Source organism: Mobula birostris, chromosome 2, assembly GCF_030028105.1.
Source record: "Mobula birostris isolate sMobBir1 chromosome 2, sMobBir1.hap1, whole genome shotgun sequence".
In the NCBI taxonomy this organism is placed as follows: Eukaryota; Metazoa; Chordata; class Chondrichthyes; order Myliobatiformes; family Myliobatidae; genus Mobula; species Mobula birostris.
Window position 1 is genome coordinate 165,872,740 of NC_092371.1, and position 17,430 is coordinate 165,890,169.

Below are 17,430 nucleotides of genomic sequence, written 5' to 3' on the forward strand. Positions count from 1 at the left end.
GGGAGAACGAACAATCTCCTTTGAGACAGAAATTAAACATTGGCACTGTAAAGCGTTATGCTAACCACTACACTACCCTGCCACTCTATAAACAAATATACTAACAGAGCCATCAACATTTTCAGTTTAGTGTCAATTAACAGTGTAAATAATTTCTGTACTCAGTAAATGGAATAACTGATTTCACCCATTTCAATCAGAAACAAATAATTTTAACAGTTTTCACAACTCTGTCTGGATCTATCTTTTGTAGTTACTCGCCATGTTCTTATGATAGCCAATTCAGTAGGAGGTTAGATATTACTTTTAAGATTTAGTTATAGCCACTAACCTGAGGCTCGTTTGAAATTGAACCTGGAACTCATTTTAACAGTGGTGAGCTGTCTGTATGACAAGCAGGGACGTGACTGCTACTTGCTAGCAGCAGACGTGCAGTGTGAAAGAAAACTAGCGACGGGGAGGGTTGCGGGTACAACCTGGTAACTGGGCAACAATGCTGGAGGAAGACCACTGTTGCACGTCTCACCACTGAGCAGCAGAAATATAGCTAAAAACCTTTCTTCCTATTTTATCCTGAATGTGCTAGGCCACAATAAAACTGTTCAAGTTTAATTGTCATTCAATCATACACATGTATACAGCTAAATGAAACAGCATTTCTCTGGTGCCAAGGTGAAAAACACAGCACCCACAGTCACTAATATAAAATGCTGGAGGAACTCAGCTGCTTCTCTTCCATTTCGTGCACATCTGCCCTCACTCCATCCAGGGATAGGGCTCCTATTGTTCTCACATACCATTCTACTAGCTTCCATGTCCAGCACATAATTCTCTGTATCTATCGCCATCTCCAACGGGATCCCACCACCAAGCACATCTTTCCCTCTTCTGCCACTGTCTGCTTTCTACCACCTTCCTGTCTGTTCGTCCCTCCCCACTGATCTCCCTCCAGGTACTTAACCTTGCAAGCAGAACAAGTGCTACACCTGTCCCTACACCACCTTCCTCACTACCATTCAGGGCCCCAGACAGTCCTTCCAGGTGAGGTGACACTTCACTTGTGAGTCTGTTGGGGTCATATACTATGTCCGGTACTCCTGGTGTGGCTTCCTATATATCGGTGAGACCCAATATCGATTGGGAGACTGCTTCGTCAAGCACTTTCGCTCTGTCTGCCACAAAAAGTGGGATCTCTCAGTGGCCACCCATTTCAATTCTACTTCCCGTTCCCATTCCAACATGGCAATCCATGGCCTCCTCTACTGCCACTATGAGGCCACACTTAGGTTGGAAGAGCAACACCTTATATTCCGTCTGGTTAGCTTCCAACTGAGGGCATGAACATTGATTTCTCAAACTTCTGGTGACTGCCTCTCCCCCCACTCCTCACCTTCATCATTCCTGTTTCCTCTCTCGCCTTAACTCCTTACCTACCCATTGCTTCCCGTTGGTGCTCCTCCCCTTCCCTTTCTTCCATGGTCTTCAGACCGCTATCAGATTCCCCTTTCTCCAGCCCTGTATCTCTTTCACCAATCAGCTTCCCATCCCTTTCCTTCAACACTCCCCCTCTCCCCGTTTCACCTGCCACCTTGTACTTCTTCCTCCCTGCCCCCAACCTTCCTGTCTGACATCCCCCTTCTTTTCCATGGATGCTGCTTGACCTCCTGAATTCCTCCAGGATTTTGTGTGTGTTGCTTTGGATTTCCAGCATCCGTTTGACATGGAGTCACACACAGTACACACCACATAGTTATCATAGCATATGCAGTCACTAGAACAGTGATCAAGCTTGAAAGATGTATGCTCAGCTGTACAAGATTTGTTTATTTATCACATGTACATTGAAACACAATGAAATTTGTCGTTTGCGTTAATGACCAATACACCTGAGGGTGTGCTGGGGGGGGGAGGTGCGGGTCACAAGTGTAACCACACATTCCTGTGCCAACACAGCATGCCCATAATCCTCGGCAGAACAGCAGCATCAAAACAATCCCTGTTCCTCCCTCCCACCCACACCGGAAGGTCTCAAAACAGAAGCTGAGATATTTAAATAGATTTAATTATAATCTCGGATAGCAATTTAGAAGCAACGAAGCTAAATAGCAGACCATCCTTCTGCCTGGCACAGATCAACAACAAAAACACACAACTCTAACTGCGTGTTGTTATTGAGTTCACACTAAAGAACTGGAAAATTACCAATTTTTGTTTCTAGTTCTCATCAGTTCAGTGAAGTACGCTTTAGAAACCATGTGGATAGGTTTCCATACATCTAAGAGTTTTTATTCCAGATTTAAAATAGAAAAATCCAAATATATGTCATAGATAAAATTAAACACTACTCATAAAGCTTGGGAGACTATTATGTCTACACAGATGTCAATGGAATTTACTTTAGTCACAGGTTGATAATTTTATTTCATGCAGAACAGCCCAACAAGCCATATCGCCCAGCGACCCACCTATTTTACACTAGTCTAAACCCTCAGCAACCCACCTATTTAACCCTAGCCTAAACCCTCAGCAACCCACCTATTTAACACTAGCCTAAACCCTCAGCAACCCACCTACTTAACCCTAGTCTAAACAGTCAGCAACCCACCTACTTAACACTCGCTTAAACCCTCAGCAACCCACCTACTTAACCCTAGCCTAAACCCTCAACAACTCACCTACTTAACACTCGCTTAAACCCTCAGCAACCCACCTACCTAACACTAGTCTAAACCCTCAGCAACCCACCTATTTATCACTAGCCTAAACAGTCAGCAACCCACCTATTTAACACTAGCCTAAACCCTCAGCAACCTGCCTATTTAACACTAGTCTAAACCCTCAGCAACCCACCTATTTAACCCCAGCCTAAACCCTCAACAACCCACCTATTTAACACTTGCTTAAACCCTCAGCAACCCACCTATTTAACCCCAGCCTAAACCCTCAGCAACCCACCTATTTAACACTAGCCTAAACCCTCAGCAACCCACCTACTTAACCCTAGTCTAAACCCTCAGCAACCCACCTACTTAACACTAGCCTAAACCCTCAACAACCCACCTATTTAACCCCAGCCTAAGCCCTCAACAACCCACCTATTTAACACTCGCTTAAACCCTCAGCACCCACCTATTTAACACTAGCCTAAAACCTCAGCAACCCACCTATTTAACCCCAGCCTAAACCCTCAACAACCCACCTATTTAACACTCACTTAAACCCTCAGCACCCACCTATTTAACACTAGTCTAAACCCTCAGCAACCCACCTACTTAACACTAGCCTAAACCCTCAGCAACCCACCTACTTAACACTAGCCTAAACCCTCAGCAACCCACCCACTTAACACTCACTTAAACCCTCAACAACCCACCTACTTAACCCTAGCCTAAACCCTCAGCAACCCACCTATTTAACCCTAGCCTAAACCCTCAGCAACCCACCCACTTAACACTAGCCTAAACCCTCAGCAACCCACCTATTTAACACTAGCCTAAACCCTCAGCAACCCACCTACTTAACACTAGCCTAAACCCTCAACAACCCACCTACTTAACACTCGCTTAAACCCTCAGCAACCCACCTACTTAACCCTAGCCTAAACCCTCAACAACTCACCTACTTAACACTCGCTTAAACCCTCAGCAACCCACCTACCTAACACTAGTCTAAACCCTCAGCAACCCACCTATTTAACACTAGCCTAAACCCTCAACAACCCACCTATTTAACCCCAGCCTAAACCCTCAACAACCCACCTATTTAACACTCGCTTAAACCCTCAGCACCCACCTATTTAACACTAGTCTAAACCCTCAGCAACCCACCTATTTAACCCCAGCCTAAACCCTCAGCAACCCACCTATTTAACCCTAGTCTAAACAGTCAGCAACCCACCTACTTAACACTCGCTTAAACCCTCAGCAACCCACCTACTTAACCCTAGTCTAAACAGTCAGCAACCCACCTACTTAACACTCGCTTAAACCCTCAGCAACCCACCTACTTAACCCTAGCCTAAACCCTCAGCAACCCACCTACCTTTACACTAGTCTAAACCCTCAGCAACCCACCTATTTATCACTAGCCTAAACCCTCAGCAACCCACCTATTTAACACTAGTCTAAACCCTCAGCAACCCACCTATTTAACACTAGCCTAAAACCTCAGCAACCCACCTATTTAACCCCAGCCTAAACCCTCAACAACCCACCTATTTAACACTCGCTTGAACCCTCAGCACCTACCTATTTAACCCTAGCCTAAACCCTCAACAACCCACCTATTTAACACTAGTCTAAACCCTCAGCAACCCACCTATTTAACCCTAGCCTAAACTCTCAGCACCCACCTACTTAACACTAGCCTAAACCCTCAGCAACCCACCTACTTAACACTAGCCTAAACCCTCAGCAACCCACCTATTTAACCCTAGCCTAAACCCTCAGCAACCCACCCACTTAACACTCACTTAAACCCTCAACAACCCACCTACTTAACCCTAGCCTAAACCCTCAGCAACCCACCTATTTAACCCTAGCCTAAACCCTCAGCCACCCACCCACTTAACACTAGCCTAAACCCTCAACAACCCACCTACTTAACACTCGCTTAAACCCTCAGCAACCCACCTACTTAACCCTAGCTTAAACCCTCAGCAACCCACCTACTTAACACTCACTTAAACCCTCAACAACCCACCTATTTAACCCTAGCCTAAACCCTCAACAACCCACCTACTTAACACTCGCTTAAACCCTCAGCAACCCACCTACTTAACACTCGCTTAAACCCTCAGCAACCCACCTACTTAACCCTAGCTTAAAACCTCAGCAACACACCTATTTAACCCTAGCCTAAACCCTCAGCAACCCACCTATTTAACACTGGCCTAAACCTTCAGCAACCCACCTATTTAACCCTAGTCTAAACAGTCAGCAACCCACCTATTTAACACTAGCCTAAACCCTCAGCAACCCACCTATTTAATCCTAGTCTAAACCCTCAACAACCCAACTATTGAACCCAAGCCTAAACTCTCAGCACCCACCTACTTAACACTAGCCTAAACTCTCAGCAACCCACCTATTTAACACTAGTCTAAACCCTCAGCAACCCACCTAATTAACCCTAGCCTAAACCCTCAGCAACCCACCTACTTAATACTAGCCTAAACCCTCAGCAACCCACTTATTTAACATCAAAGTTGCTGGTGAACGCAGCAGGCCAAGCAGCATCTGTAGGAAGAGGTGCAGTCGACGTTTCAGGCCGAGACCCTTCGTCAAGACTAACTGAAGGAAGAGTGAGTAAGGGATTTGAAAGTTGGAGGGGGAGGGGGAGGGGGAGGGGGAGGGGGAGGGGGAGGGGGAGATCCAAAATGATAGGAGAAGACAGGAGGGGGAGGGATAGAGCCAAGAGCTGGACAGGTGATTGGCAAAAGGGGATACGATAGGATCATGGGACAGGATGTCCGGGAAGAAAGACAAGGGGGGGGGGGGGGACCAGAGGATGGGCAAGAGGTATATTCAGAGGGACAGAGGGAGAAAAAGGAGAGTGAGAGAAAGAATGTGTGCATAAAAATGAGTAACAGATGGGGACGAGGGGGAGGTGGGGCCTTAGCCGAAGTTAGAGAAGTCGATGTGCATGCCATCAGGTTGGAGGCTACCCAGACGGAATATAAGGTGTTGTTCCTCCAACCTGAGTGTGGCTTCATCTTTACAGTAGAGGAGGCCGTGGATAGACATGTCAGAATGGGAATGGGATGTGGAATTAAAATGTGTGGCCACTGGGAGATCCTGCTTTCTCTGGCGGACAGAGCGTAGATGTTCAGCAAAGCGGTCTCCCAGTCTGCGTCGGATCTCGCCAATATATAAAAGGCCACATTGGGAGCACCGGACGCAGTATATCACCCCAGTTGACTCACAGGTGAAGTGTTGCCTCACCTGGAAGGACTGTTTGGGGCCCTGAATGGTGGTAAGGGAGGAAGTGTAAGGGCATGTGTAGCACTTGTTACGCTTACACGGATAAGTGCCAAGAGGGAGATCAGTGGGGAGGGATGGGGGGGACAAATGGACAAGGGAGTTGTGTAGGGAGCGATCCCTGCGGAATGCAGAGAGACAGGGGGAGGGAAAGATGTGCTTAGTGGTGGGATCCCGTTGGAGGTGGCGGAAGTTACGGAGAATAATATGTTGGACCCGGAGGCTGGTGGGGTGGTAGGTGAGGACCAGGGGAACCCTATTCCTAGTGGGGTGGCGGGAGGATGGAGTGAGCCTAGCGGAATTAGTCCTTACTCTTAATAATTTCTCCTTTGGCTCCTCCCACTTCCTCCAAACTAAAGGTGTAGCTATGGGCACCCGTATGGGTCCTAGCTATGCCTGCCTTTTTGTTGGGTTTGTGGAACAATCTATGTTCCGTGCCTATTCTGGTATCTGTCCCCCACTTTTCCTTCGCTACATCAACGACTGCATTGGCGCTGCTTCCTGCACGCATGCAGAACTCGTTGACTTTATTAACTTTGCCTCCAACTTTCACCCTGCCCTCAAGTTTACCTGGTTCATTTCCGACACCTCCCTCCCCTTTCTAGATCTTTCTGTCTCTGTCTCTGGAGACAGCTTATCCACTGATGTCTACTATAAGCCTACTGACTCTCACAGCTATCTGGACTATTCCTCTTCTCACTCCGTCTCTTGCAAAAACGCCATCCCCTTCTCGCAATTCCTCCGTCTCCGCCGCATCTGCTCTCAGGATGAGGCTTTTCATTCTAGGACGAGGGAGATGTCTTCCTTTTTTAAAGAAAGGGGCTTCCCTTCCTCTACTATCAACTCTGCTCTTAAACGCATCTCCCCCATTTCACGTACATCTGCTCTCACTCCTTCCTCTCGCCACCCCACTAGGAATAGGGTTCCCCTGGTCCTCACCTACCACCCCACCAGCCTCCGGGTCCAACATATCATTCTCCGTAACTTCTGCCACCTCCAACGGGATCCCACCACTAAGCACATCTTTCCCTCCCCCCCCCCCTCTGCATTCCGCAGGGATCGCTCCCTACACAACTCCCTTGTCCATTCGTCCCCCCCATCCCTCCCCACTGATCTCCCTCCTGGCACTTATCCGTGTAAGCGGAACAAGTGCTACACATGCCCTTACACTTCCTCCCTTACCACCATTCAGGGCCCCAAACAGTCCTTCCAGGTGAGGCAACACTTCACCTGTGAGTCGACTGGGGTGATATACTGCGTCCGGTGCTCCCGATGTGGCCTTTTATATATTGGTGAGACCCGACGCAGACTGAGAGACCGCTTTGCTGAACATCTAGGCTCTGTCCGCCACAGAAAGCAGGATCTTCCAGTGGCCACACATTTTAATTCCACATTCCATTCCCATTCTGACATGTCTATCCACAGCCTCCTCTACTGTAAAGATGAAGACACACTCAGGTTGGAGGAACAACACCTTATATTCCGTCTGGGTAGCCTCCAACCTGATGGCATGAACATCAACTTCTCTAACTTCCGCTAAGGCCCCACCTCCCCCTCGTACCCCATCTGTTACTCATTTTTATGCACACATTCTTTCTCTCACTCTCCTTTTTCTCCCTCTGTCCCTCTGAATATACCTCTTGCCCATCCTCTGGGTCCCCCCCTCCCCTTGTCTTTCTTCCCGGACCTCCTGTCCCATGATCCTCTCGTATCCCCTTTTGCCTATCATCTGTCCAGCTCTTGGCTCCATCCCTTCCCCTCCTGTCTTCTCCTATCATTTTGGATCTCCCCCTCCCCGTCCAACTTTCAAATCCAGTTAGTCCTGACGAAGGGTCTCGGCCTGAAACGTCGACTGCACCTCTTCCTACAGATGCTGCTTGGCCTGCTGCGTTCACCAGCAACTTTGATGTGTGTTGCTTGAATTTCCAGCATCTGCAGAATTCCTGTTGTTCACTTATTTAACACTCGCTTAAACCCTCAGCAACCCACCCACTTAACACGAGTCTAAACCCTCAGCAACCCACCTACTTAACACTCGCTTCAACCCTCAGCAACCCACCTACTTAACACTAGTCTAAACCCTCAGCAACCCACCTATTTAACACAAGCCTAATCCCTCAGCAACCCACCTATTTAACACTCGCCTAATCCCTCAGCAACCCACCTATTTAACACTCGCTTAAACCCTCAGCAACCCACCTATTTAACCCTAGTCTAAACCCTCAGCAACCCACCTATTTAACCCTAGTCTAAACAGTCAGCAACCCACCTATTTAACACTAGCCTAAACCCTCAGCAACCCACCTACTTAACCCTAGTCTAAACCCTCAGCAACCCACCTATTTAACACAAGCCTAATCCCTCAGCAACCCACCTATTTAACACTCGCCTAATCCCTCAGCAACCCACCTATTTAACACTCGCTTAAACCCTCAGCAACCCACCTATTTAACCCTAGTCTAAACCCTCAGCAACCCACCTATTTAACCCTAGTCTAAACAGTCAGCAACCCACCTATTTAACACTAGCCTAAACCCTCAGCAACCCACCTACTTAACCCTAGTCTAAACCCTCAGCAACCCACCTACTTAACTCTAGCCTAAACCCTCAGCAACCCACCTATTTAACACTAGCCTAAACCCTCAGCAACCCACCTATTTAACACTCGCTTAAACCCTCAGCAACCCACCCATTTAACACTAGCCTAAACCCTCAGCAACCCACCTACTTAACCCTAGTCTAAATCCTCAGCAACCCACCTATTTAACCCTAGTCTAAACCCTCAGCAACCCACCTATTTAACCCTAGTCTAAACAGTCAGCAACCCACCTATTTAACACTAGCCTAAACCCTCAGCAACCCACCTACTTAACTCTAGTCTAAACCCTCAGCAACCCACCTACTTAACACTAGCATAAACACAGGACAATTTACCAAGACCACTTAACCTTATGTTTGGTCTTTTGGAATGTGGAAGAGCACCTGGAGGAAATCCATGCGTTCACAGGGAGTGTGTACAAACTCCTTACAGATGGCGGAATTTGACTCCACTTAGAGATTGCTGATATTAAAGGATCATGCAACCTTGAGTAGATAATCATAAATGCTAAAATCTGCAAACACTCAACTTACTGCTGTTAATTAACCACATGAATAGGTAATTGACACGCTACTTTCTCTCTGGATGTATGTGTGATTTTTCACTATTTAATATTTATATATACACATATTTCTTCTTGTAATTTTATAGTATTTCTCATGTGTTGCACCACTGTTGCTGCAAAACAACAAATTTCATGACATACAATACTCTTAGCCATGCCAGCAATATATACGCGCATAAGACTTTTGCACGGTACTTAGGTACTTTATGTATTCCACTGTACTGCTGCCACAGAAAAAAAATTTCTTGTCATATGTGAGTGATGATAAGCCTGATTCTGATCTGGGTCTCTATTGTGGACTGAAAGTGGGAAGTGGTTAGGGATAGGGGAAGTTATGGATGGGAAAAGGGGAAGAGAGAGGGGAGGAAGCGGGAAGCACCAGAGAAACATTCTGTAATGATTAATAAACCTATTGTTTGGAATCAAATGACCTTGTTTTGTGTCTTCGGGCTGGGTGTGTTTGTACCCGTGCCACACCCCACCTCTCCCACTTGTCCCACAGTGCCCTACCCTCAAGACCCCAACATCCTTTACTCCTGCCTGATTTACAAACTTGCTTTCTGCTCCACGTTGACAAATACAGTACTGTGCAAAGGTCTTGGGCACCCTAGCAAACAATCAATCAATAAAATATATATATATGATCTTCTAGTAATGCAAACTACATAATACACTGGCCCTACTGAACTGGACTTCAACAAGAAGTCAGCATTTTCATTAACAATGGAAAGAAGTTGAGAGAGGAAGAAAAATCTATTTTGTAGCTTCCATCAAAATGTATTTATTTTGCTTTATTTAAAAGTAAACATCCTACAAATTTATCAGCTGTTGTAATGCAAAAAACATTCTGTTCATTTTTCTCTACATATATTCTTGACCAACTTACTTGAAATTGTCCACCATTTCCATCGTCAAGTTCTAAGATATAGCCTTCAATCTGAGTCTGGTTTAGTGGAGGTGCCTTCCATGCAAGTGTGACATTATTGTTATGGGTACAACATTTCTCCAGTTGTAGAATTGGCACAGGGGGCACTGCAGAAGGAACTAAGCACATCTTAGTATAACTCTCTCTTTGCACAAAAGAGTTAAAAGCTCAAAATCAGTTTCCTGTTTCACAAAATACAATACCGTACATATTTGCAAAATATTTGAAATGACATGAATGGGTTTACTGTTCAAAAGAATTTTTACTCAGCCTCATATTAATCTATCAATTAAGCATATTGATGTTTTTTTGACAAACAGTTTCAAGGTTTCACACCAGGTTATTTTTATTTTACTGAACAAAAAAGTAATTGTGGTAAGATCGTCCTAACCCAGGATACCAGTGCAGGAATTCCTCAAAGAAGAGGCAGAGAAATCTTCAGTTTCTTCAATGAATTACCTTCTGTGGGATTGTTTGCTGATGATTAGGGAACATAGAACATTACAGCTCTGTTCAGGTCCTTAAGCCCGCAACTTTGTGATGACCCTTTGTGATGATCTATTATAAATCTAAACCTCCCCTCCAACATACCCTCCATTTTGCTTTCATCCATGTGCCTATGCTTAAGAATTTCTTAAATGTTCCTCATGTATCTGCCTCTACCACCATCCCTGCAGCATGTTCCATGCACCACCACTCTCTGGATAAAAAAAAATTTTGCCTTCTGACATCCCGCCCCCACCCCCAAAAACTTAACTACCAACACAAAGTTCTGCACCCTTGCACCCTGGGGAAAAGTCTCTCTCTATCAACTTGCTCTATGCCTCTTACCACATTGTACACATTTCCAGTTCTGTCCAGAACACCTCAGCAAATTAACCATGCCTGTTCACAGCAAGACCTGGACAACGTTCACGCATATGCTGACAAATAGAAAGCAATATTTGAATTTAACCACCAACCCTTGACAGTATAAATCATTTCAAAAGGATTAGAATACAAAAGCAAAGATGTAATGTGGAGGCTACCCTGTATAAGGCATTGGTCAAACCACATACAGAGTACTGTGAACAGTTTTGTATCCCTGAAGTAAGAAAGGATTGAAGAGGATCCAGAGGAGAGTAATGCAAATGATCCAGGAATGAAATGGTTAATGTATGAGTAGCATTTGATTGCTCTGGTCCTGGTCGCATTTAAAAGTTTAAGAGTTTAGAAGAATGTGGGAGGGGGAGCGGTGTTTCATTGAAACCTGCTGATTATAGTCTAGGCAGAGTGGATGGGGAGAGGATGTTTCCAGTAGTGGGAAACTCTAAGACCAGAGGGCATAGCCTCAGAATAGGACATCGCTTTAGAACAGAGATGAGGAGGAGTTGAATCAGTAAGGTGTTGAATCAGTAATACTTCATTGCCACAGATGGCTGTGGAGGCCAATCCATTGGGTATATTTAAAGTGGAACTCAAAGAGGTTCTCGATTAATAAGGGCATCAAAGGTTACGGGGAAAAGGCAAGAGATTGGGGATTGAGAGGGAAAATAAATCAGCCATGATTGAATGGTGGAACAGACTCTATAGGCTGAATGGTCTAATTCTGCTCCTATGCCTCATCATGGTCTGAAACAAAATGAGGAGTGAATACCCTTCAGTTACCCTGGCCAGTATCATCGGCTGTCAATGGAGCTTTCTGTCACCATAGAGTCACAGCTAGAAGCAAACCTTTCGACACATGAAGTCCATGTTGACCATCAACCACCCATTTACACTGATGCTGCATTCATTCTCCCCAATCTCACCAACTGCCTCTAGATTCTACCACACTAGGATTAATTTACCGTTCTCCTGAGAATCTGAGTATCCTGCAATGAGTGACTCACTTCTGACATCATTGACCTTTCCACCATCTTCAAGGCACAGCTTAGGATTGTAATGGAACAGATGTGTGCGACCCGCAGGTTGAAAATAATTTAAAACAAAGCAGCCAGATAGTACCCCACCAACCACGGTGAACATCCTTTCATTGCAACACCTGTGCCTGCAACATGTATCATCTATAAAATGCTGCGCAGTTGTTCGACCAGGACACTCCGAAAACAAAGTCAAAAGTCAAGGTAATTTAATGTCAAAGGTCATAGGCGTTACCGTAGACTACCTTGGGATTTATTTTCTTGCAGGCATTTACAGCAAAACATGACCCAAACGAGTGATTTCTACCACCAAGAAGGACAAGAGCAGCAGGTTCCCGGGAAGATCACTACCTGCAAGATCCACTGTATGTCACATATCATCCTAATTTTGAAGTAAGTTATGAGTCCTTCATCACAGGTGAGTTTAAGTCCAGGAACTCCCTACCCAATAGCTCTGTGCACCTTCTTCCACTAGAAAGACTGCAGCAATTCATTATAAAGTTGTTTCTATAAAATCAGTCCTTTACCTTCTAAACCTCAAGAAGAATACATACACAGTGGTCACTTTATTAGGTCTCTCCTGTTCATAGTCTTCTGCTGATGTAGCCCATCTACTTCAAGGTTCAACGTATTGTGCGTTCAGAGATGCCCTTCTGCACACCACTGTTGTAACGTGTGTTGAGTTACTGTTGCCTTCTGTCGTCTTGAACCAGTCTGGTAATTCTCCTCTGACCTCTCTCACTTACAAGGCATTTTCACCCACAGAACTGAGTCAATGCATGTTTTTTTGTTTCTTTCACTATTCTCTATAAACTCTAGACTATTGCGTGTGAGAATTCCAGGAGATCAGCAGTTTCTGAAATACTCAACCACGTTGTCAGGCACCAACAATTATGCCATGGTCAGTCATTTAGATCACATTCCTTCCCCATTCTGATGTTTGAGCTGAACCTCTTGACCATGTCTGGATGCTTTTATGTGTTGAGTCGCTGCTAGATGATTGACTGATTAGACATTTGTATTAACGAGCAGGTAAACAGGTGTACCTAATAAAATGGCCACTGAGTGTAGATCTAATTTCCTTAGCCACTCATGGTATGACAATCTACTCATCCAGAAATGATCTCTTTTGGACTGCTTCCTATGCCAATATATCCTTTCTTAAATAAGGGGATCAAGCAGTGTTTGGTACTCCAGGTATGGTCTCTCTAGTTCACTGTATTATTGTAACACTAATCCCTACTTCTAACCTCCAATCCTCTTCCATGGGCAATGTGCCGTGGACCATCCATTTGCTGTACATGCCTACATTCTGTAGAATGTGCACAGGAACACCTTCATCCACTGTACAATGCTCACTTGTAATTTTTCCACTGTTTAAATAATAGCTTGTCTTTAGATTCCTCTTACAGAAGTCCAAAGCTCACATTTGCCCACATTAAGCTCCATTTGCCAAGCTTAATCCCCTCATTCAACCTATCCATATTCTGTTGCAGAGTCTTAAGACCTTGTCATTACACAAGACCATCAGATCATAAGACATAAGAGCAGAATTAGGCCATTTGGCCCATTGAGTCAGCTACACCATTTCATCAGGGCAGGTTTATCATTCCTCTCAACCCCACCCTCTTGCCTTCTTCCCATAACCTTTGATGCCATTACTAATCAAGAACCTTTCAACCACTGCTTTAGATATACCCAATGACTTGGCCTCCCACAGCTGTCTGTGACAACAAATTCCACAGATTAGTAAAGAAATTGCTGGCTAAAGAAATTCCTCATTTCTGTTCAAAAGGGATGTCCTGAGGCTGTACTCTCTGGTCCGAGACACCCCCACTATCAGAAACATTCTCTGCACGTCCACTCTATCTGGGCCTTTCAATATTCATGTCCTGCTGACTACTTCGATGTCATTAGCAAACTCGGATACCTTACAGTCTAATCTGTCTTCCACAGTATTGATATAAATCAAAAGGCAGCATCCATCATGAAGGATCTCCAGTACCTAGGACATGCTTCTTCTCATTACTCTCATCAGGGTGGTGGTACAGGAGCCTGAAGACACCCACTCAATGGTTTGGGAAAAGCTTCTTCCCCTCTGTCACCGATTTCTCGACAAACAATGGTGCCATGAACACAACCTAACGTTTTGCACTGCTTGTTTATCTATTTTAAATATACATTTATTATTATTTATTATGGCATATTTTATGTATCACACTGCACTGCTGCCACAAAACAACAAATTTCATGACATACAGTAGGTTAGTGATAATAGTTCCATTTAATATCAGAAATGTGTACAATATACAACCTGAAATTCTTGTTCTTCACAGACATCCACAAAAACATAAGAGTGCCCCAAAGAATGAGAGACAGTAAAAACATTAGAACCCCAAAACCCCCTACTCCCCCTCCCACACACAGGCAGCAGCAAAGCATCAATCCTGATAATAAACCTGATTCTGAAATAATTACATGACAGTTTTATCTAACAACACACATAAAAGTTGCTGATGAACGCAGCAGGCCGGGCAGCATCTCTAGGAAGAGGTACAGTCGACGTTTTGGGCCGAGACCCTTCGTCAGGACTAACTGAAAGAAGAGCTAGTAAGAGATTTGAAAGTAGGAGGGGGAGGGGGAGATCCAAAATGATAGGAGAAGACAGGAGGGGGAGGGATGGAGCCAAGAGCTGGACAGTCGATTGGCAAAAGGGATATGAGAGGATCATGGGACAGGAGGCCTAGGAGGAAAGAAAAGGGGGGGGGGGAACCCAGAGTATGGGCAAGGGGTATAGTGAGAGGGACAGAGGGAGAAAAAGGAGAGAGCGAAAAAGAATGTGTGCATATAAATAAATAACAGATGGGGTACGAGGGGGAGGTGGGGCATTAGCCAAAGTTTGAGAAGTCGATGTTCATGCCATCAGGTTGGAGGCTACCCAGATGGAATATAAGGTGTTGTTCCTCCAGCCTCAGTGTGGCTTCATTTTTATAAAGTGTTGTTCTTTCCTCCTAGGCCTCCTGTCCCATGATCCTCTCATATCCCTTTTGCCAATCGACTGTCCAGCTCTTGGCTCCATCCCTCCCCCTCCTGTCTTCTCCTATCATTTTGGATCTCCCCCTCCCCCTCCCACTTTCAAATCTCTTACTAGCTCTTCTTTCAGTTAGTCCTGACGAAGGGTCTCGGCCCGAAACATCCACTGTTCCTCTTCCTACAGATGCTGCCTGGCCTGCTGCGTTCACCAGCAACTTTTATGTGTGTTGCTTGAATTTCCAGCATCTGCAGATTTCCTCGTGTTAGAGTTTTATCTATCTTTATTGATATAAATCATAAATAATCTAGGGCTGAGGACTAATCCTTGGGGAACTTCATTAGTTACACCCTTACAGCCGGTAACAGGTAGTTGATTCCAATTCTGTCTTCTTTGATAACCAGTCTTCAGTCCATACTAACATACTTCCCCTAATACCATGTGAGGGAAGCCAAAGTACATTGTTATATGATATAACATTTTCAACAGCTTTTGATTAAATAAAAGGTACCTTCTGCAAAAAATAATCTACGGTAGTATATTGCATCATTACTTACTTTTCATCTGAATAAAGTCCAGCTGGTGAATTGACTGCAGTAATGGGCTATTGTCGAGTGTTAGGTCAAATTCAGGATTTATTTTGGGTTCTAAAGCTCCTTTAACCCACTGCTCCTGAGACACTTGCACACGCTTGATTAGTGCATCTGAAATCTGGAAGCAAAACATCTTATTGCAAGTTAACTGTGAAATTCAATATTTTGATTTAAAATTGTTTCAGAGAAATGCTTACAGTTTAAATGAATATAGGATGGAGAGATTAGATTACGAAGTCCAGAAGTCGACGCCCCTTAGTCAGTGTGCATGGAAGTCAAAGGCCCAATGTCTGAGAATGTGGGCGAGGGACTGGAGGTCAGAGGCTTGGAGGCAGCCTGTCCTGGGATCGGACGCCTGTCTGTGCATGAGAGTGGATGGGAAAGGGTCTTGTCTTGTTGTGGCTTGTGTTGTTTTACTAAACACTGTGGGCTAGCTACGTTGGCGCTGGGATGTCTGGTGACACTTGTGGCCTGCCCCCAGCACATCCTTAGGTTGTGTAGGTTGCTAATGCAAATGACACATTTGTTTCGATGAACATGTGATAAATAAGTCTAAATCTGAAATCTGAACAAAGAACTTTTTTTTTCTACGCACTGAGTCTCCAGTTCAATATGACTCATTGTTCATAAGCCAGCTCATCAATACAGTTACCTAGTTAGTCCCCATCTCTTGCTCTTTCCTGCAATTTCTCATTTCTCTGGAACAGTTTAGACATCAGTCATCTAACTACTGACATTTCTGCCACTGTAAATGATTTCTCTTTATTTAGTCCTGTCAAAAGCATGTGTGATGTTGCACATCTCCTTACACTTCTCTTTTCAAAGCAAAATTAATCCAGTTTCTCCTATCTTTCCATACAAGTGAAGTCCTTCCCCCAGTAACATTACAGTAAATCTCAAAAAATGCTGGAAATGTGCAGCAGATCAGGCGGCATATCTGTATGTGGAGAGAGATACAGAGGTGATGATTCAGGTTAATGACTTTGTTCTTGTCAAAACCCAAAATAGATCATTGACCCAAAACATTAATTGTCTCTCTCTCTCTCTCCAGAGACCTGCAATAACCCAGGTTGAATCCTGATTTTTGATGCTGTTGGTGTAGAGCTCCATGTTCTCTCTGACCTACACTATATTTCCAGCTGTTTAAATTTTATTTCAGATTCCCAACACCTGAAAAGTCTTGCTAATTTGTTTTTAGCTACCACCGCCAGGTTAATTGCTACTAAAAAGGAGTATGCTACATACCTGTAGGAATCCACTGGAGTCATTGTCTTTCAATACTTCTAAGCAGTACTCTATGAGACCAGTCGTCTGACGAAGCTTCAAAGTACAGTGGCTTATCTGGTCCCGAACAACCTGCAAAGCAGGGATATAATCCAACTCAACACAGTATATTATGAAAATAAAGCAAGAGGTCAGCACATCATGGGTTTTCTTTTCATTCATATTTTTAACTATCCTAATATTCAAATATTTATCATGCAAAATATTGCTTGGTGTAAAGTTTGAACATTTACTGGCAGACTACAGTTGGAAAGTTAATATTTTGGTTTTGAAGAGGAGGGACTACATCTTCATCAGGGATTAGAGAGAGGATTCATATGTCACATGTATATTGAAAGATATAGTGAAATAAATGGCCTGTGTCAAAGTAAAGCAGTGAGGATTACGCCGAGCAGCCTGCAAGTGTCACAATGTTTCTGGTGTCAACGTAGCATACCCAAAACTTATCAACCCTTTGAATGTGGGAGGAAACTGGAGCAACTGGAAGAAACCCATGCAGTCTCAGGGAGAGTGCACAAACTCGTAAACATGAGAAAGTCTGCGGATGCTGGAAA

The 17,430-nt window shown here is 44.5% G+C and overlaps 1 protein-coding gene across 1 annotated transcript in view; it reads right to left on the reverse strand.

Annotated features, from left to right (window-relative positions):
- trim67 (tripartite motif containing 67) overlaps window positions 1-17,430 on the reverse strand; it is a 52,280-nt gene that overhangs the window by 15,501 nt on the left and 19,349 nt on the right. The window contains exons 4-6 of the mRNA XM_072280337.1: window positions 16,838-16,948; window positions 15,557-15,710; window positions 10,029-10,174 (exon numbers count right to left, since the gene is read on the reverse strand). Coding sequence (XP_072136438.1) covers window positions 10,029-10,174; window positions 15,557-15,710; window positions 16,838-16,948 — 411 coding nt within the window. The remainder of the gene's footprint in view (window positions 1-10,028; window positions 10,175-15,556; window positions 15,711-16,837; window positions 16,949-17,430) is intronic.